The sequence below is a fragment of the Lycium ferocissimum genome, unplaced genomic scaffold (genome assembly GCF_029784015.1).
Source record: "Lycium ferocissimum isolate CSIRO_LF1 unplaced genomic scaffold, AGI_CSIRO_Lferr_CH_V1 ctg594, whole genome shotgun sequence".
In the NCBI taxonomy this organism is placed as follows: domain Eukaryota; kingdom Viridiplantae; phylum Streptophyta; class Magnoliopsida; order Solanales; family Solanaceae; genus Lycium; species Lycium ferocissimum.
The window spans coordinates 1-21,725 of NW_026726172.1; the positions used below are offsets into that span (position 1 = coordinate 1).

Genomic DNA, 21,725 nt, shown 5'->3' on the forward strand with positions numbered 1-21,725 from the left:
AATATTATACGGTCCGTATCCTCGATTTCCACTTCATGTAGAGACACATCTGTTAAGCATTCACGATGGAATTTACGGACCGCGAATATTCTACGGTCCGTATGTTCCTCCGTATAACTCAGGCTTTAGTTAATTTCTCTTTCTGAACATCTTTTTCACTCCATTTCCACGACTTGCTCCCGAAACACGTTAAATATCTGCAACATGTCACAAACACATCAAAAAGACCAAGACTTGCTCAAAAATAAGTAAAACTTATAGCCAAAAAGTATCAAATGTGCCATAATTTCACGGCACATCAATACATTCATACCGGGTGAAATATCCTTAAGGACAGTGTCTTAATTGACATGCCTCAAGCTTTAAAGAATTGCTGCAAGGTTCGTGATCAAGTATTTTCCGATAAGGTTCGTGATCAAGTATTTTTCATAAAATTTCTAACATAGCGTCGCATGCCCACGATTATTCATATAAAGAGAAATTATAAAAACTAGTATTACAAGATCAGTACTAGCTTATTCTACATAGAGCTGAACAAGGGGCCTTGGCCGAAAGGCAACTGGTCGCCGCAGTCCAGGTTCTCTCCCGGGCTAACACCTAGAATTTTGCAGAACATCGTGTAATAGCCTATTCGATTCGTTACCCTCTCGTCAGGTCCATGGCCTCATTCCAATCCTCCGTTGATGATGTTTGTGATGACCCCATAACCAGGACCCTGTGGGTCACATGTCCGATTGGGATGGGACCCATTTCCCGAGGATGACATCATGGCACGAAGGCTTTGGTGGTTGAGGAGTCATCCGTAACCAAATTGTGATTCGAGGGAGATGACTACGTCATTCTCCACCAAATCGAGGATTACCCGTGAGGTTTTCCCCTATGGCTACTCCACAAGGACCATAGTTGTAGTTGCTGCAATTATAAAAACAAGAAAAATTCTAAGTACTTTTGGTATCACGAATAGAATCTCTTACGTAGTTATATACTCCCTTCATCCTAAATTACTGGTCACTTTTTATAACTATATCGAAGCATGGGTCGTCGTTAGTCCATTAACAAAAAAAAAAAAAAGTGTGGGCTCCGTACTAAACAACAACTAATAAAAAAAAAAAAAAGTGGAACCCACCATCTCCAAACTCACGGGAAAAAAAAAAGTGGACCTCATATTAATAAAATCAAGCAATATAAAAAAAAAAGTGAATCCCATATTAAAAAAATAAACAATGTAAAAAAAAAAAAGTGTATCACATATTAAAAAATAAACAATATTCATGTAATTTCTAAAGTATCTCATTAAATCAATAATAATGGATTCATTGCCACATGTGTATCAACCCATTAGTGAGAGCAAATAAAATTATTGAACAGTAAAAAACATGGACCTCATATTATTGCTTTTCTTCAAAAGTTTAAGTAGTCAAATCATACAATTTTTTTTTATATTAGCCTGAGATGTAATTTAGATATTGAACTGTTGTATTTGCTATTCCGCCATGTTATTTATTTGTTATGTTTACTAAAATAAATATACTTAAAATACTTATATTTTAAAATAAGATAGAATTTAATTACTTTTTCATTTTTTTTCCTTACTCTAATAAATGTGAAAAGAGATTAATGTCATAAAAGAAAAAAAAAATTAAATGGAGATCAAATAATTAATAAGGTAAATTAGTGAAATTATAATTCTAATTGACGTTTCCTTAAAAAACCATGCAAAAGACAACATGACAAGTAAAATGAGTTAAACCAAAAATATTTACCAAAAATTAAAAAATAGTAGTTCTTCATTTAAATAGAAAATCAAATTTCTACTTCGTTTCATTTTTAAACATGTAAAATTAATATAATAATTTGAATTAGAATTATCCAAATCAAAATTTGATAAAAAATAATAGGTATTGTTTAGGCCCAATCTACATACATTAACAATAGAATATATTACACCTTTAAATTAATCGAATTAAAATTCAAAGTATCAACTGATGCTTAAATATTGCTATTGTTTTATCTCAAACAGAAGAAAATAACTTCCTTTTAAATAAGTATTCTCTTTTAAAAAGTATTAATAAATTTTTGCTAACTTTGTATTCGCAGCAAACACTAATATAATAAAGTTTTGGATACGGAACACAAAATACAATATTATATTAATGGAAAAATACTTAAACTCCCCCCCCCCAACGTATACTCGGATTAATTATGATACACCCAGCCTTTGCAGGGGACCTATTACCCTCCCTGCCTTATTTTTTTCTATATTTTTGTACCTTTTTTGGCTGATGTGACCAAAAAAAAAAAAAAATAGCGAGTGAAAGCATTAAAAATATTTTTTATATTTTAATAAAAATTAATTTATGTTTTATCCTCTCACCCTATCCTCTCACCCACCCCCACCCTCCCTTTCTTCCACATTTCAATTGTTAAAGCTACTAATTGCAATTTATTTTTCTATTTCTTCTTCTTTCTCCTTTTTCTCTTTCTTCTTCTTTCTCCTCAACCACCCCCACTGCCGCTGCCGCCACACAGCCGCCGCCACAGCCACCACATCGCCGCCATCGATGCTGCGATGATTGAACATAGCCCAGAAAGGAAGAAATTGCACAGTTTGTCCTTCAAATGGGTGGGGCAAGAGGAGCGGGTTGTTGTGGGGGGGGGGGAGGGGTGCGAAGACAACAACGTTATGAAACACTGGATATGTTAGCCCAAAATAATTGGAGTAATTCGTTTCTACATCAATAATTGTGATCCAAATCTACAGTGAGATTTTAGACCAATATGAAAATGGGTCTGACCCATTAAAACATAATGTCATTTCGGTGGAGGATATATTTTGGTGTTTGATTTGCCTTCAAATGAATGTATTTGTTAATGGAGAAAGAAAATGGGTTGAATGTATGTGTGTTAATGGAGGAAAAAAATGGGTTGAATGTGTGTTGTTAATGGAGGAAAAAAATGGGTTGAATGTGTGTGTGTTAATGGAGGAAGAAAATGGGTTGAATGTGTGTGTGTGTGTTAATGGAGGAAGAAAATGGGTTGAATGTGTGTGTTAATGGAGGAAGAAAATGGGTTGAATGTGTGTGTGTTAATGGAGGAAGAAAACAGCCGGGAAAGACAAAGACAGGATTTCAACATAAAAAGCGGTGGATGAGCGGTAATGGCTGGGGAAGGGGGAAGTTGAATGTGTGTTGTTAATGGAGGAAGAAAATGAGTTGAATGTGTGTGTGTGTGTGTGTTAATGGAGGAAGAAAATGGGTTGAATGTGTGTGTTAATGGAGGAAAAAAATGGGTTGAATGTGTGTGTGTTAATGGAGGAAGAAAATGGGTTGAATGTGTGTTGTTAATGGAGGAAGAAAATGGGTTGAATGTGTGTTGTTAATGGAGGAAGAAAATGGGTTGAATGTGTGTGTGTGTGTGTGTGTTAATGGAGGAAGAAAATGGGTTGAATGTGTGTGTGTTAATGGAGGAAGAAAATAGGTTGATGGATTTCTTGAAATGAAGAAGAAGAAGGGTTTAGTGATGAAGAAGATAAAATTAATGGTTTAATGGTTAATTTGAGGTTAATTCGTGTAAATATAATTAATAAAAGAAAAATCAAATGAAAAAAAGAAAGGAAAAGTGGCAGTGACGTGGCAGTGTCGTGGCAGTGAAGTGGCACCAATGTGGCGGAGAGTGTGCAACACTCTCCCGCAATCGAGCATCAATTTTTTTTTGCCACGTCGGTCAAAAAGGGGTACAAAAATACGAGAAAAAATAAGTGCGGGGGGTAATACAGTCGCCCGCAAAAGGTTGGGTGCGTCATAATTAATCCGAGTATACGTTGGGTTTTTTTTTTTTTATGTATTTTCCCTTATATTAATCGTGTTTTGAACCTATATATATATATATATATATATATATATATATATATATATTACTTCACTTTTATATAGAAGAGCCAGTTTATAAGCAAGATCGTTGTCCGTCCTTTGATCCCACTTTTTTATTTAAGGGTAAAAAAATGACATTTTATACTTTATATTACCAACTCTTCTAAAAAGCAGATAGAAATACTTTATTGTATTTCTATTTTTCTACTATATAGAAGCATCGGTTTACGCATGCTTCGTCGTCAATAAGCAAGATCGTCGTCCGTCCTTTGGTCCCACTTTTTTATTTAAGGGCAAAAAAATCCTTTGTGGTCCCACCCATTTTTTTATTTAAGGGCAAAAAAATGACATTTTATACTTTATATTACCAACTCTTCTAAAAAGTAGATAGAAATACTTTATTATATTTCTATTTTTCTACTATATAGAAGTAACGAAAAAAAAAAGGACAAAAAGTGGACGCCACCCTCTCCAAACTCATGAAAAAAAGTGGACCCCACCCTCTCCAAACTCATGAAAAAAAAGTGGACCCCATATTAAAAAACAAGCAATGTCAAAATAAAAAAAAAACGTGCACCCTGATACGCTCAAATTACACCTATTAATGGTATAACGCGAACGTTGTCAAATATAGTAACCCAACAAGGTTGGGGTCGAATCCCACAGAGAACAATATGTAGGCAATTTAAGCAGATTAGGAATTATCACTAACAATAGCTAGACCGAACGCATCAATGGTGGTTTTTGACAAGGTTTTGAGAAAATACGGAAATATAAATTCTAATCTAGAAAGCAAGTAAATTGATCAATGGCCACAAGTAAGGAATTAAGGAATCTATTTCTCAAGTAACGATCCAATCTATTTCACGAATTATAAATAATAGCAAGTTTATGTTAATTAGCCTCGGATAATGACTCTAAATTAACTTCTCCCGAAGATTAACTAGACTACCCAATTGAAGATCCCTCAAGCAATTAGGAGCATTAAGAACACCCGAATATGGCTACAAGTGGTATCGCCTATTCCTAGGTCAATTTCCATTAGATGGGGGTTAACGCCCCAAATTCATGTTAATTATTCTATCCCAACCCCGTTCTTCCTCTTCCGAATTTCAAACAAAGTAAATGGGCGAGTCCTAGGGTTAGCTACACCCTTGAGAAATGTTCAAGATCAAGAATAATTAAAATAACAAGAACTTACTTGATTAAGAGTAATGTCGATCAATAAATAAGCACAACAAGAGTTTCAATCTTAATTGTCAGAAATTCCCATAAACAAGGATTGAATAAAAGAAAGAAAATATAGTAGGAACCCTAGCCTCCAGACTTGTGTTTTATGCCAAAGATAATTTTACAATCTTCCCAGTTGGCTTTTTAAATGAACTGCAGTAGAAAAAGTCGTCACAATCCAAGTTCTGCTCGGACTGGGCCGGAAAACCTTCAGCGCGAACGCGCCATATTACTGCGCGAACGCGTGGATGACGTCAGTATCACTCTTCTTACTTCAGCGCGAACGCGCAGTGCCACTGGCGCGCGTGGGCGCGAACGCGTGTATTACCTGCGCGAACGCGCAGAGTAATTTTCCAACAAAATTTCCAGAATCTCCAGTTCTTTCCAATGATCAACTTTTTTCCCCTTTTTTGCTTGTTTTCCACACTTAGGCTCTAGGGACCTCGTATTACCTGAAACATAACAAAAACCACGTAAAATCACATAGACTTGCTTAAAAACAAGTAAAATTTACAGCCGGAAAGCATCAATTGTGGCGTAAAATCACGCCACATCAACACCCCCAACTTAAAGTATTTGCTTGACCTCAAGCAAGCCATACAACACAACGACTCAATCTAACACCTAGATATCATAGAATAACAATGTCTACATTGGTTTTAACTCGAACTACCGGCATGCATGTTTTTCTTCCAATGACCACCCCAATTTTCTGTTTTAAAACAACATACACAGCTCAAGAACGCTATGACTAACACTGAGGCTTCAATGCATGACATTACATTATCGAACATATTATGATGCACACAAACGCTACTTTAGGCGGACACTTTCTTTTGCTCAAATCTCATCCTTATGCCCTCACATAGACCAACGAATGTCCCAACACACATATACATAACAAGAATGGGACGAAGACGAAAGGGAGGAGAAAGACGCTCACACTCACAAAGAACTTCATATCTACACATGCAAATACCATAGGCTTGCCCTTATTTTCTATGTTTTCATCCTAGGCTCGCTCAGTTGTGATCACATTAGGACTTGTTTCGGCTTGTAATGTAGGCTTAGGGACGGGTAGGATACTTTTGGGTATTAGTGACTGACCCTCCTTGATACTACAACATCTCTTCGCCTTAACTCGCCTGTTTTCTTTCCAATTCCTTCGTTTCCTTTCAAGTTTTCGACCTCGATGTGGTTTTATTCCTATCCAACTAGCAATTCTTTTTTTTTGTGTTACAATTTTCTGTTTTTTTTTTTTTTTTTTTATATATATGCAACTCCCACATCGAATCTCCACTAGCAAACTCCACCACCCCCAACTTATGTTTTTAACATCTACTTCACAGTTAATTCACCCCCAACTTTAGGCATTTTGCCTTATCTTATCTAGCTGTATCAAGGAGGGAACGGGTGCGATTTCGGATTAATTGTACAAAGGGTAAGGTTTCATACTTGGCTAGCCAAGAAAAAGTCAAAAGGCTCAAAAAGGGAAACTAGTGATACTTTTACTTTTGGTAGGGCGTATTTAGGCAAAGTGACTTTTTACGCAAGGAAATCCTAAGATCATCTCACACCCAAACTAACCTTCGGATTTCAAACAAGACCAACCGGGCAAGTTCTAGATTAAACATGCATAAACAGAGCCAAACTAACGACTCACACACACATTGGCATAAGGACAATTATTTTTACACTTGTGACCTCCTAAGTAGTCATTCCTCACACACAATACCCCAATAATCATAATGCCATATAAAGAATCAAATATGTCAACCAATGACTGTCTTAAGTATGCATTTTTCAATTTTCGAGGGGTTCAAAATTTCCAACAAACCATAGCAACATGCCATCGAGCTAGAGTAACACCAAATAAGTCAAAGCTACTCTATTCAACCTAAGCAACATCCTAAACATACCAGTTTCAACAAAAATAACACCCCTCAGGAAAAGAACTCTGGCAAAGAAAAGCCGAGAAGGGTCCTAAACACATATTTACAATACAACAATACCAGATAGCCACCCCCAACTAAAAAATTTTGCAGTGTCCTCACTGTATCACATAAGCATACAAAAAAAAAAAATCTGAGGCATACCTGCTAGCACTGAGTGCTATAGTCATCTCTGCTCACCCTCGGAGCTGGAGAGCCGCCGGGCTCGGGGTGACAAAATCTTCCTCATTTTCCTCCTCCTCATTCCGTGCTCCGCATACACTCCCTCGAGAATACTCATCATCTTGTTCAAAAACTTGCTTTGCTTCGGGGCATGCTCTCTTGCCTTTTTCGTCTTCTCTCTATCTTACCCCTCGTTTTTCCTTTATATGCTTCGGCTCCTCCACTACACACCGCTAATGTCGGACCATCGAACCGAAGGAGCCGTAGACGTGCCCTCTCCATATGGGCCGGCGGGGAGACTAGTCACTAGGCATTGATTCGAGTGTCCATCCACGGACACAGGTGGAGATATGCATCGAAACGGCTCAGCGGCCTCTTGCGGTGGTGGCAAGAGTGGTATAGGCGGAGTAGGAGCAGGCGCTCCGTCGGTCGAATCGATGCGAAGAGAGGTGAAGCTCCGCCCAAATGACGGGCCGCTATGTCAATCTTCCTTTTCTTGCGCACATTACCGGCCCCTCTCTTCTTCAATGGATGAATCGGTCCACCGGCCCCTTTTTCTTGTCCGGCCTTGTGGGCACCTCATCGGTGGTGCACAAATAAGTGATCAACGACGGGAAAAATAGACCCCTAGTCCTTTCCATCACCACCTCTCGTATTTCTTGCATAATAAGCTTCCCACGTCCACGGGCAACCCGTCCATCACAAAGACAAATCACTTTAGCCCTCTCGGGGCACCTCCGAATCATGTTTGGAAGGCAACACCACCGGATGTCACAATATCTAGCCAAGTTTTGGCCTCGGCGGTGAATTCCGTGGAGTCAATCTTTCCTTGCATTGTGGTCGGCCACTTTGGTTGCTCACTACCGTGAAGGTGGGTCACAAACCATTGCTGCTTCGTTTTGTTCGTACCTATGCGCCATCTCACTTTGTTATCACCATCCTGCATTGTAATAGGCATTGATTCGAGAAGCATTGCACGGACATTTACGCCTCGACTTTGACAATTGCCGTCCGTAATGTACGCCACGCGGCGTTCGCATAGAATTCCCGCACAAGGGTATAATTTGCCTTGATTGGCTTATTCGCAAAGCGGATCCATCCGCTTGTTACCAGCCTTTCGTAGAACTCGGGCATCTTTTCTTCCAAATTTTCTGTTACGATGCCCTTTTCTTCGATGAAGCTCTTTCCCAGCAATCTATCATAGAGCTTCGAACATTTGGTCAATCGAAAGGTGGTGGTGTCGTAGTATTCAATCATGGGTACTTGGGCAACATTGGATGTTGTAGCCATCTTTCAAGCTTAAGTACCTACAAAACGAACACACATGTCGAACACACATATGAATACCTAAGACAATGTATAATGAGGCAATTAGGCCAAAAAAATGGGTCGCCAAAGTTTCGAGCGGGTCTGTGCGAGCATTCTGTTTCTGCACTGGCAGTTTTCCTTCAGCGCGTTCGCGCCTCAGATGAGCGCGTTCGCGCCATTTGGCAATTTTGTTTCTGCGCGTTCGCGTGAAGAACAGGCACGATCGCGCTGAATCAGCGCCGGTTCAGGACGACGGCATTTCCCTGGCGGTTATGGGCATGATTTTGGGGCTTCGATTTCATGAAGTTAGCCACGTATTTTGCCCCAAATTTTGCAACACATCAACACCCAAATATCAACTCACATCACTCAACAATCAATAATAATTTACATGACAAGAAATTCAAAAATGTCATCAAACTTTAATGCTTAAATAAGTGAAAGTAAACTTTTCTTTCACAAATTCTAACATGAAAAGATGATAAAATCAACCCTATGAACAAGATAATGAGAGAATCACATACCTTGTGGTTGCAACTTGAAGAAATCTTTAAGATTTGAAGTTGAGTTTGAGAGAAGGATGGGAGGAAGGGAGGGAAACGGGGTTTTACCCCTTGGATTCGTTTAAACGTTTCACGTACCCGGGGATCACGTATTGGCGCGTTCGCGTGGCCATGTAGCGCGTTCGCGCTGAACAACTTTTTTTTAATCTCCTTTTGTTCAGCGCGTTCGCGTATGATGTTATGCGTTCGCGCAGAGGTATATGACACCCCGATTTTCCAGATCGATTTTTTTTTTTTTTTTTTTTTTTGGTCACATATAGTGCAGTAAAAAAAAAATATATATATAATGGAATAAACTATTCTAAAAATTTATAACCGATGGGTTGCCTCCCACCAAGCGCTTGATTTAACGTCGCGGCACGACGGTTACCAACTTTACCACTTTTCTCGCCATTTGGAGCTTATGAATTGGGCACCCAACTTGGATTCAAGTTTGTGACCCCGAGCAGCAGGAGGTGGTAAGTAGATGATCACGCCAAGTAAAATATTTTTCATCTTACACTTCTTGGCTTTCAAGTGAGGAATATCATTTTGCCTTCTTGAATTTTCAAATTGCAAAATATAAGGCTCTTGAACTTCTTGAATTATGACATCCTCTTTTTCCCCCAGATTGGAGTCAACACCAATCATATTTTTCAGAACAATGGTTGACTCCAATTTATTTTTTTCTTTGGCATTCACAATAAACTCATCTTCATGATTTACCCTTTCATCTTGAGCATTGGGGAGTTCATAATGATTTGCTTATGGAGGATTTTCTTTGTCCGTCATCAAACCAAGTTGGAGACTAGTTTCCAAGTATTCTTCCAAGGCTTTTTGATTTTCGTTACCTCACCTAGCAGGCACTCCATCATGAGTTTGAACTCACCAATTTGGCCATGCTCACAATAAAAATCACTACTAAACAAGTTTTCATGGAAATATGCCATTTTTTTTTTCTAAAAATAAAATAAAACATTTAAAACAACTATACAAAATATTCACAAAGTTCGGTTCAAAGCAAGTTAGCTTATTTCCAAATTAGCTCAAATACGCTAATTGTCCCGACAACGGCCAAAATTTGATAAGCTCAAATTACACCTATAAATGGTATAACGCGGACGTTGTCAAATATAGTAACCCTACAAGGTTGGGGTCGAATCCCACAGAGAACAATATGTAGGCAATTTAAGGTATTAGGAATTATTATCACTAACAATAGCTAGACCGAACGCATCAATGGTGGTTTTTGACAAGGTTTTGAGAAAATACGGAAATATAAATTCTAATCTAGAAAGCAAGTAAATTGATCAATGGCTACAAGTAAGGAATTAAGGAATCTATTTCTCAAGTAACGATCCAATCTATTTCTTAATTATAAATAATAGCAAGTTTATGTTAATTAGCCTCGGATAATGACTCTAAATTAACTTCTCCCGAAGATTAACTAGACTACCCAATTCAAGATCCCTCAAGCAATTAGGAGCATTAAGAACACCCGAATATGGCTACAAGTGGTATCGCCTATTCCTAGGTCAATTTCCATTAGATGGGGGTTAACGCCCCAAATTCATGTTAATTATTCTATCCCAATCCCGTTCTTCCTCTTCCGAATTTCAAACGAAGTAAATGGGCGAGTCCTAGGGTTAGCTACACCCTTGAGAAATGTTCAAGATCAAGAATAATTAAAATAACAAGAACTTACTTGATTAAGAGTAATGTCGATCAATAAATAAGCACAACAAGAGTTTCAATCTTAATTGTCACCGAGAAATTCCCATAAACAAGGATTGAATAAAAGAAAGAAAATATAGTAGGAACCCTAGCCTCCGCACTTGTGTTTTATGCCAAAGATAATTTTACAATCTTCCCGGCTGGCTTTTTAAATGAACCCAAGCATAAAAAGTCGTCACAATCCAAGTTCGGCTTGACCGGGGCCGGAAAACCTTCAGCGCGAACGCGCCATTTTACTGCGCGAACGCGTGGATGACGTCAGTATCACTCTTCTTACTTCAGCGCGAACGCGTGGACTACTGGCGCGAACGCGCAGTGCCACTGGCGCGCGTGGGCGCGAACGCGTGTATTACCTGCGCGAACGCGCAGAGTAATTTTCCAACAAAATTTCCAGAATCTCCAGTTCTTTCCAGTGATCAACTTTTTTCCCCTTTTTTGCTTGTTTTCCACACTTAGGCTCTAGGGACCTCGTATTACCTGAAACATAACAAAAACCACGTAAAATCACATAGACTTGCTTAAAAACAAGTAAAACTTACAACCGGAAAGCATCAATTGTGGCGTAAAATCACGCCACATCACACCCCATATATTAAAATGAAATTGTTGCACAGCAAAAAACATGGACCCCTATTATTGCTTTTCTTCAAAAGGTTAAGTAGGCAAATACATACAATTTACTTTCTTTTCTTATATTTGCCTGAGATCTAATCTAGATATTTAATTGCTGTATTTGCTATTCCGCCATGTCATTTGTTTGTTATGTTTACTAAAATAAATATACTTAAAATAGTTTAGTGGAGTACCGCGCGAGGTTGATGAGGAAGTGAGGCTTGGTGCCCAGGCCATTCAAAAGAAAGGAAGTTTCAAGTATCTTGGGTCTATTATACAGGGAGATGGGGATATCGACGACGATGTTTCACATCATGTTGGTGCAGGGTGGATGAAATGGAGACTCGCCTCTGGAGTGCTGTGTGATAAGAAAGTGCCTCCAAACCTTAAAGGCAAGTTCTACAAAGTGGTGGTTAGACCGACTTTATTGTACGGAGCGGAGTGTTGGCCAGTCAAGAAATGTCACATTCAAAAGATGAAAGTCGCGCGAAATGCGATTGTTATGGGTGGATGTGTGGACACACTAGGAGGGATAGAATTAGGAACGAAGATATCCGAGACAAGGTGGGAGTGGCATCAGTGGAGGACAAGATGCGGGAAGCGAGGCTGAGATGGTTTGGGCATGTGAAGAGGAGAGACACAGATGTTCAGCCAAAGGCGGAGGTGTGAGAAGTTGGCTATGGATGGTTTCGGGAGAGGTAAAAGGAGGCCGAAGAAGTATTGGGAGAGAGGTGATTAGACAGATATGGCACGGCTTCGGCCACCGAGGACATGACCTTAGATAGGAGGTTGTGGAGGACTCGAGACAGGATAGAAGGCTAGGTGGCTTACCCTTTCACCATAGTAGTTGCGCTTTGCTCATTTGTTTATTGCCTTTTGGTTTATACATTTGATTGCCGCTTATATTTGTTGGGCCGTTGTACTTTGATTATTTTATTTATCTATAGTAGTTAATGCTCCTTTCTTTTCCTGACTTCTACCATGACTTTCTCGCTTTTGGTATTCGTGTTATCATATTGTTTTCGATATGCTTGGCCCTATCCGACCTTTTGTCTTGTTTTTCTCTTCTCTTCCTCTTTTCCTCTCTTGAGCCGAGGGTCTTTCGAAATAGCCGCCCTACCTTTCAAGGTGGGGGTTAGGTCCGCGTACCCCTACCCTCCCGGACCCCACATGGTGGGATTATACTGGGCTTCTTGTTGTTGTTGTTGTATTATATGTTAAAATAAGATAGAATTTAATTGCTTTTTCATTTTTATCCTTACTCTAATGAATGTGAAAAGAGATTAATAGCAAATGGAGATCAAATAATGAACAAAGTAAATTAGTCAAATTATAATTCTAATTCACGTTTCCTTAAAAAATCATGCAAAAGACAACATGACAAGTAAAATGAGCTAAACCGAGAATATTTACCAAAAATTAAAAAATAGTATTTCTTCGTTTAAATAGAAAATCAATTTCTACTTTGTTTCGTTTTAAACATGTAAAATTAATTTAATAATTTGAATAAGAATTATCCAAATCAAAATTTGATAAAAAATAATAAGTATTTTACACCTTTAAATCAATCGAATTAAAATTGAAAGTATCAACTGATGCTTAAATATTGCTATTGTTTTATCTCAAAGAGAGAAAATAGTTTTCTTTTAAACAAGTCTTCTCTTTTAAAAGTATTAACAAATTTTTGCCGACTTTGTATTCGTAGCAAACACGAATATAATAAAATTTTAGATACGGAGCATAAACTACAATGTTATATTAATCGTGTTTTGAACATATATATATATATATATATATATATTATCACTATCCAAACACAACTATATACACATAGATACACTATAATCCCAAGTGTTGGGCCCGTGCTGCCATCTAGTTAGCTCGTAAAAAAAGTCCCAAAATAATTACGTATCATTTTAGGAATTGAAAAGTAAAATTGGAAATTATTCTCAACTATAACTTACCCTCCTCCTCCTCCCCCCCCCCCCCCCCCCCCAATGTTTATTTGTTTTGTAACAATAAGGTCACCCAGCTTTTCCTATATCACTTCAAAAGTTACCTAATAAATATTTGACCAATAAAATATGACATGATATTTAATTTAGTCCACATAGACTTTTTTTTCCCTCAGTCCACGTGGCAAAAAGATCCTACCCGACTGGACCCGACCCAAACTCAAATCCAAATTAACCCTATTCTGTCTTAATTAAAATAGTGTTTCACTCTTTCTGGGAGAAATTAGCCCACCATTTTCTTAAAATCGTGTCATCTTCTTTTTCTTCTCTCAGGCGAAGTCCATAAGGATTCTTTTAACAACATTAAGTAAATGTAGGCTTTTCTCAATCTTCACTAAAGTCCCTTGTAATATCTTTCTACTCCATATTAGCTTCAAACTGCAGCAATTTAGGAAATATATATACTAAGATTTAAACAAAGATATCAGTAACAAAAAAAGGTTTCTCATATACCTTCCATAACTCTACATAACAACTATCAAATGCTTTTTTTTTTTTTTTTTTTTTGGTAAAAAAAGGACTTATAGTAAAGCAAACTTACTTAAATCCAAAGGCCCCTCTGAGTACTATATTTATATTAGAACTAGTTTGAGAGTGCACCATACATTGCTTCTAATTTCACTACAACAAAGCCTACAGGAAACATTAATGCTGCAGTCCGGATGATTACAAAAACTAATTAAGAGAGTGAAATTCTATTTTAATTAAGAGATAATAGGGTTAATAAGGGTTAATTTGAGTGGGATTTGGGTCGCATCCGGTCGGGTCTTTTTGCCACGTGGACTGAGAAAAAAAAGTCCATGTGGACTAAATTAAATGCCATGTCATATTTTTTTGGTCAAATATTTATTGGGTGACTTTTGATGTAATATAGGGAAAGTTGGGTGACTTTGTTGTTACAAAACAAAGAAACATGACTTTGGCAGATCATTACTCATAGTTGGGTGATCTTGTGTGTTACTACCTCCTTGATAATATCACAATGCACAAATAGGAGTGAAGAGGGAGATATAGAAAATGAGGGAAATTACTTACTGTGAAATTTGGATGGGGCCTCGTCCATAATATTTCTTGCCAGGAGCGCACGGCAACTCAGCACTTGTAGTACAGTAAGAAGGCAAGTCTGCAGGGTTGCCTTGTTCTGTCTTGAAGCAGTGACCCCATGCGTAAGGCCCGTCTTCTGCAGTTGGCCAACCACCTGTTCAACCATATATATCTTCCATGTAAGTTTAAAAATTGACACAACTAGTTTGCTGGAAAGATTAAATAAAGAAAAGGGACATGGACATTTTAATCAGGAATTTAATTAATAGCCATTTTGAGAAATCAAATTAGAAAGGCAACATAAATGTACTATTGAAGTTAACCTTAACAGTTAAAAATTAAAGTGAAAAACACTAACGTGAAAAATGTGTTTATGAAGTTAACCTTTACAGTTAGCTGCTCCATTTCAAAATGTTTGTTTAGTTTGACTTGACATGAATTTAAGAAAATAAAGAATTTTTTTGAATCTTGTGAACTTAAATTAAAGATGTGTTGGATGTACCAAAATATCCTTTAATCTTATGGTCTTAAACAGGGGCGGATTTATAGCATGAACACCCTCGGCAAAAAATTACAGTGTATATATAGGATAAATTTTCTGTGTTTATGTACATATATTAATTTTTGAACAACCTGAATAAATGCAAAAGGTTAGCTCAATTGGTCCAGGGTGTTCAAAATTGTCATGTGTCGCAAGTTCAATTCCCATTGACAATATTATTTTTTATATTTAGCTTTTGTTGTTTTTTCCAAACCTCCAGAGTGAAAATCCTGGATCCGCCACTGGTCTTAAACATGCTATGTGGAAAGTTGGAATTAAGGCATTGCTTAAAAAAAAAAAAAAGGAAAGATACATTTTTTTTTTAAAGCGAACTAAAAAAGAAAGTAAGAAACATTCTGAAGCGGAGAGAGTAAAAATTCATGAAATTACCATTAGTTTCATGCGATGTTTGAGCCATGAACGCAGCAAGCTCCCTTTTACGGTCAGTAATGTCACCAGTGGTGGCAAAACCAGGGAAATACCTCGCCGCTTGAACAAAGGCATCGTAGTTGTAGAATCCATTAGCAGGACACCTATCGTCATTCCGACGCAAGAGCAGCTGGTCAAATTGTCACGACCCAACCCCGTAGGCCGTGACTAGTGCCCGAGCTGGGCACCCAAATACAATCACTATTCCGAATCACATACAGATAGCTTATACGGACACAAATATCAAACACTGTCTCAGATTATATCAAACTATCGCAAACGCATCTCAAACACAACCATATATATATCGAAGCCAAGAAGGCTATCAAATGGCGCAACGGCCCAAAACATATACAAATGCAAGCCGACAAGGTCGCTAATGACGAATGGGATCGCCCCAACATATAACATACAAACACACACGTATTTAATAGGCCTAACTCACATACGTCTACGTACCTCTAAACACCAACAATGTAATCATATGACGGGACGGCCCCGCCGTACCCCCGAACAAACATATACATATGCAATAACGAATATATACCAAAGGTGGGCTCTGAATAAGGGGAGCACTCCAAAACAGTAAAGTGTCCTAGGCTCAAGCGGATCACCGAATCGTGCGTCAGCCGCGGCATGAAACGCAGAAATTTCCCCGAAGAAAGGGGTCACATTTAAATATGTCTCGAGTATGCAAGGTAAGATATAGTAAAAATGTATCCTGATCATAGTCGAAAGCAATCGAGAAAGTGAGTGCATATCCAAAATACCAAAATGTTTACTTTCAAAATACAAATCATGCATAGGGCAAAAATATATGGTCGCTCGCCCGTCGATGGCGCCATAACACAAGATAACACCGTAAGGTTTCAAATCTCCGTATCCCCGTCACATCATAACACGACAAAGATAACGCCATACACAAGATAACGCCAAATATTTTAACCGGCACTCCCTAGCGAGAGCTCGGCGAACCATAACACAAAGATAACACCGGAGTATAACAAAGTGCGCATGACAACGGTAACCGGCCCGGACTCGCGAAAGATACAACGAATGCACGAACGAGTCGTGAGTAACCATATGCATAAAATCATTATCATAGACTCAAATGATAAGTAAAATGACCATACTTAGAAATCGGAATAATAACCAAATCAAATTCTTTCAAAAGTCATCGGATTACAAAAAGAAGAATCGCGGGACCACGGACGGGTGTTGACCCGGGGCCCGCCTATGAAAAACATACTCATCATACGCCATACAACCTCCTACGAACATATCGAGGCAATCCGAGCACTTCTCGTGAAAGATACGGGCGTTCGTAGTTACGGAACTTTAAAAGTAAAACTTTTTATGCATTATTTGAAAATCAAATATTCCAGCATAAGGGCCAATATTTCATCATATCAAGCATACGAATTCCAAAAAACAAATAAGAGTCATACACATGCTCGGATTGCGAGAATAGGATTTCCTCGAGGCTCGTGTCATAGCCTATTTGTAGCTAAGGCATGCCAAAAGAAGAAGGGATTGAGCTTTACATACCTCGTCCGCTCTCAAAGCAAGTCCAAACTCAAGCTAATGCCAACCTACGCCTCGGGCTCCCCAAGGTTTACAAATACGTCATAATATGCCAAACATCAGCCATAGGCATTTAGGCATTTAATTCCAAACTAACACTTAATTCTACGAAATTTGAGCGTAAAGATTTCCCCGTAAATAAGCCAACCCCGAGAATTTAACTCGGCCAAATCAACAACAACAACATAAACAACCAACCTAGCAACATCAATAATCAATTCAAAATGCAATATAACATTAGTAACTCTCTTTTACATCATTCAACAACTTTCAATATATTCAATCTCAACGGCTTGCTAACATTCAAGCCAACATCAACGCTCATACATTCAAATACCAACCCGAACCCATACCAACAATATTCAAGGACATTTCAAACAATTCATACAACATTTCCAACAATTCAACAATTGCTCCAATTTACCCGAAAACAACCCCAAACCCGAGAACCTCAACTATAACACATTCCTCATTTTCAAATCATGATTTGCATCAACCATCCACACTCTAACATTGTCATTCTCATAGATATACAAATTACATTAATTACACATGATTCTCCAAATCAGCCCATACAATTACAACATCAATCTTGAGTCATTAAACTCTCATTTCCAACATAGAATTCACAACGACAACAATCAAAACACTAATTAGAATTGATCCATTCATTGTCATATAATATGACCATTTTCGGCCAACATTACACATACACATATTGATGATTCTCATCCATTTCTTCACTCTACAACAATCAAAACATGCTAACTAGACTTTAATTCATTACTTCAACACAACACAACATACACACCTACACGGCCATACACTACACACACGGCCTCAACTCCAACATGTCATATTTTATGAATTTCCTCCATTTTAACATACTACAACATGCATACACCATTCATAACACATAAAACAAGATTAAATCTTACCTTTCTTCTTCAACTTCACAAATAGGCTAGGGTTTGCGATTTACAAAACGGATGGTTTGATGACCCAAACAATACTTCCACGTTACTTAGGGACCTCCAATTAGTGAATTTGCATCAAAGAAATATTTTTTAAATGGCTAAAATTGGACTTGGTTTTTCTTGGTCTTGGCCGAGAGCCTCTTGTGCTCATCTAAGGTTCTTGTCTTTTTTTTTCTAAGTGTTGAATTAAGGTGAATGACTTAGAAGTCATCTTTTATGCTAATATAAGACTTATACATGTGTCCCATGGCCCACACATGTGTTGGACCAATTAAAATTGGCCACAAAATGTGTGGGAGCCACTCCCACATCACACGACCAACATGGCTTATTTTGCATGATTTTCAACTTTCAATTATTCCATTTTTGGTCTCAAATTTTCCTAAATGTTCCATGCCAACAAATTCATGAACAACTTATGTCTCAAAATAAAATCGAAGGTCAAAAGTCTCGACTTTGCATCCCGGAATGGTTTTGTCTCTAACTTATCATAGTTAAACCGGATTGTCCCAATGTGCAAAATACGGGATATAACATCATTCACCACTAATGATTTCGGTAATATCTGCACTTGATGGAGTGGGTGGTGGAGGAGTGAATGGAGGAGGCGGAGGCGGAGCAGGAGGAAGAGTGAATGGAGGAGGAGGAGGAGGAGATGGTGAAGGACACTGTCTTTGACACTTGTCAGGATCAAAATAATCACCGGTGGTCCCACACCAACCATGTTTGCTGCAACAGTAACCAGAAGGGCACGGTGCACCAATGGCTTGGTCACCGCATTGTTCGGCCAAGACACTTGGAATCAATAACATAGCAAGAACTGAAAGTGTTGCAAATACACATAATTGGCTCAGCCTCATAATTGATCATACGAACGATCTAAGAGATAAGTAAACAAATATAAGGCAACCATAATTGTAACCAAGTACACGTCATCGCCTAAGTAGAACATCTAAACCCAAATATGTCAAGTTCCAATATATCCAACCCGAAACTGACATCACAAGTAAAGCACCAAATCATCTCAATATAAGCCATGATGCAATGCAATGCAGTAATGTATGAATGCAAATGCAATGCCATACAATGCTGTGTACACATGTACTCTGGACGGAATACCTTCACGTCTCGGTAGCACAACCCAAGGTGACTCGCGAAGTCTAAGTGCCACTCGTCCCGAATCTTTGCCCAATAGATAGACGAGACTCCGGATCTTTGCCCACGAAAGGTTCTCACTGGCACCACCTTGGAGGACCCGCGGAGTCCATGCACTCACTCAATCCACGATTTCGAGACTAACATCGGATATCAGACTCTCACATCACTCTCATTTAAAATATCGATCCCAGCTCATCACAGTGTTTCATCAAGTACCAACAATGTATCAACAATATATCATGAGAATGAGTGCAATGCATGTGTCAACATCAATATCACAAGTTCTAACATGGGTACGCCAACAACATATCAATATCACAAGTACCAACATGGCTACCCCAACGATATATCGGTGTCACAAGTACCAGCATGGGTAGGTTAACAATATCATAAAAGAATACACAAGTCATAGAGAGCTCTATCCTTGTATCAACATCAACTCATAAGATACTACAATATTACAATCAAGATGGGACAACAGATTCCAATATCTACTCACAACATGTGGCATCAAGCCAACACAATAGAAAAATCAAGCCACGTAGCATATTACCTCACTTTCTTACTATCTATCAAGATTAATACATGATAATTCACCTTCTATTTACAAGACTTCCCTAATACCCAGTCTAGAATCCATTTCATGATTGTTGGTACCTTGAATCGGTTCAATATCAAGAAGGTTCAATATTATTAGCATAGAACTAATTAGGCACACCTTACTGAATTTCTCACCTAGGAGAATAGAAAAATAATCAACAACAACTACTTCCAAGTCACAACAATCCACCGATATTCAAGGAAATTCAATACAAGAATCCTAGGGAAATCTACAGGCCACAAGCCCGAACACAAGCATCACATAATAGTACCAACCTAAGAATCCATCCCAAATCTCCAATACCTGCACATACATTCTCCGTTTCTTCTAATACATGAATACGTAAATCTAACCGGAGTCTAGCAAAGGAAAGTTGTAACCTACTTGGAGGCCGAGCTGGTGCCACGAACATCTGTAGACCTTCAATTTGTTCATCACGTCATAACCCGAATGAAGAAACTTGAAATACTCATGAGAGACAAGGATAGGAATCACCATTAACACACTAGTAATGGATTTCAGATTGATAAGAAAAAATTTAGGAATTTGGACCACCCTTAGATTTCTAGGCTTTCATCACCAAAAGAACTTTTTTCCTAACCATAAAGAGTTATTGCTAGACCAAGTTGCCATTTTTAACTCTTTCCTTGAGAAAACCCATTTCCAAGATCCATGGAGAACTCATTTACCATTAGGGAGAAAATAGGAATCTAGATTATTAACCATTCTAGGGTGAAGAACATGAGAGATTTAAATCAAGGAACTACATATGAAGAACAAGCTAACCAATCATCCTTCCCATCTAGGGTTTAGTGATACCCATATTGTTAACTCTATAGGTGAAGACTTTTAGGAACTAATTACTATGTGAAGGGAGGAATTAAAAGAGGATAGGAGAATTTACATTCCCAATAAAATCTGATTTTAAGCTCCCAAAAAGACTAAAAGGCGGCTGGACTCTTTTGGGTTTTGGAAAAATGAGGTCAAATCCCGAAATGACACTTATATAGGGATTTCCACTATACATTACTGCTCTAGCGGTATGGGAACCGCTTTGGCGGTGCCGTCAAGGAGGCTGAGGAACTGCCATGGCAGCCAACTGGCCATACTTGCCTCCTTGGCGGCGAGAGCAGCGCTACAGCGCCACCACTGTAGCGCCTTTCCAGCTACTGTGGCGGCCTAACTGGGCCTGGTGGCCCAAATTTCAAGCTCTCACACGATGCGCACAACGATTTCGATTGAATAAGCGATTTCCAGAATTATAACTGAACGAAAACATTTTTAAGGAGTCAGAGTTGTGGGTTTTCTCGAAATTCACAGTAACGACGAAATGGATCGTTACATCAGATACCAATTGAATAATTATTCATCCTCAAACGGTAAGGGAATGAACAGACACTGACGAGTGACACATTAGCAGCCAAGACCTTAATAGAACATTCTTTGTAGCCAAGACCTTAATAGAACATTCTTACTCTCGTATCTCGAATTTACAGAAGGAAATAGGACAAATATCGTAACTGAGGAACCTTTCGTGATTGAGCGCACTCAGACATCACTCAACAGAAAAACACCCGGTTATACTCGACCATGTCTGGTTCACGTACCCAACACCATACTTATGATCACCACCTACTCTCTTAACTCGCACTATAATCCTGAGCAGTTTGGAGTCTGTTGGATTACATGAGCTTCCCAAAGTATCAAGACAAGAATAGCTCAAGGACAACGAGTGATTCGCTAGAGGTCCACCATATCTTTGTAAGGCTCGAAATATACCAAAACGTAATAAGAACTTCATGGATAGAATTGGTCAAGCCGCTCCAGCGGGTACCCGAACCCCAGGATGGCTCTGCTACAACGCCAATACAGGCCGCCGCTGTGATCACAACGCATTGCAAGAAGCCACCATAATGACATGCATGACCGCTATGACACCGCCACAACAGCGGCAACGATACCGCTAC

The 21,725-nt window shown here is 38.5% G+C and overlaps 1 protein-coding gene across 1 annotated transcript; it reads right to left on the reverse strand.

Moving 5' to 3' along the window:
- Positions 1-358: 358 nt before the first annotated feature.
- LOC132045059 (basic 30 kDa endochitinase-like) lies at positions 359-15,572 on the reverse strand. The gene is made up of 3 exons (XM_059435578.1): positions 15,400-15,572; positions 14,460-14,622; positions 359-912 (listed from the first exon to the last, which is right to left on the reverse strand). Exons 1-3 carry the CDS (start codon positions 15,425-15,427, stop codon positions 837-839), a joined length of 267 nt encoding a protein of 88 aa, XP_059291561.1. The 5' UTR covers positions 15,428-15,572; the 3' UTR covers positions 359-836.
- Between the last annotated feature and the right edge of the window lie 6,153 nt (positions 15,573-21,725).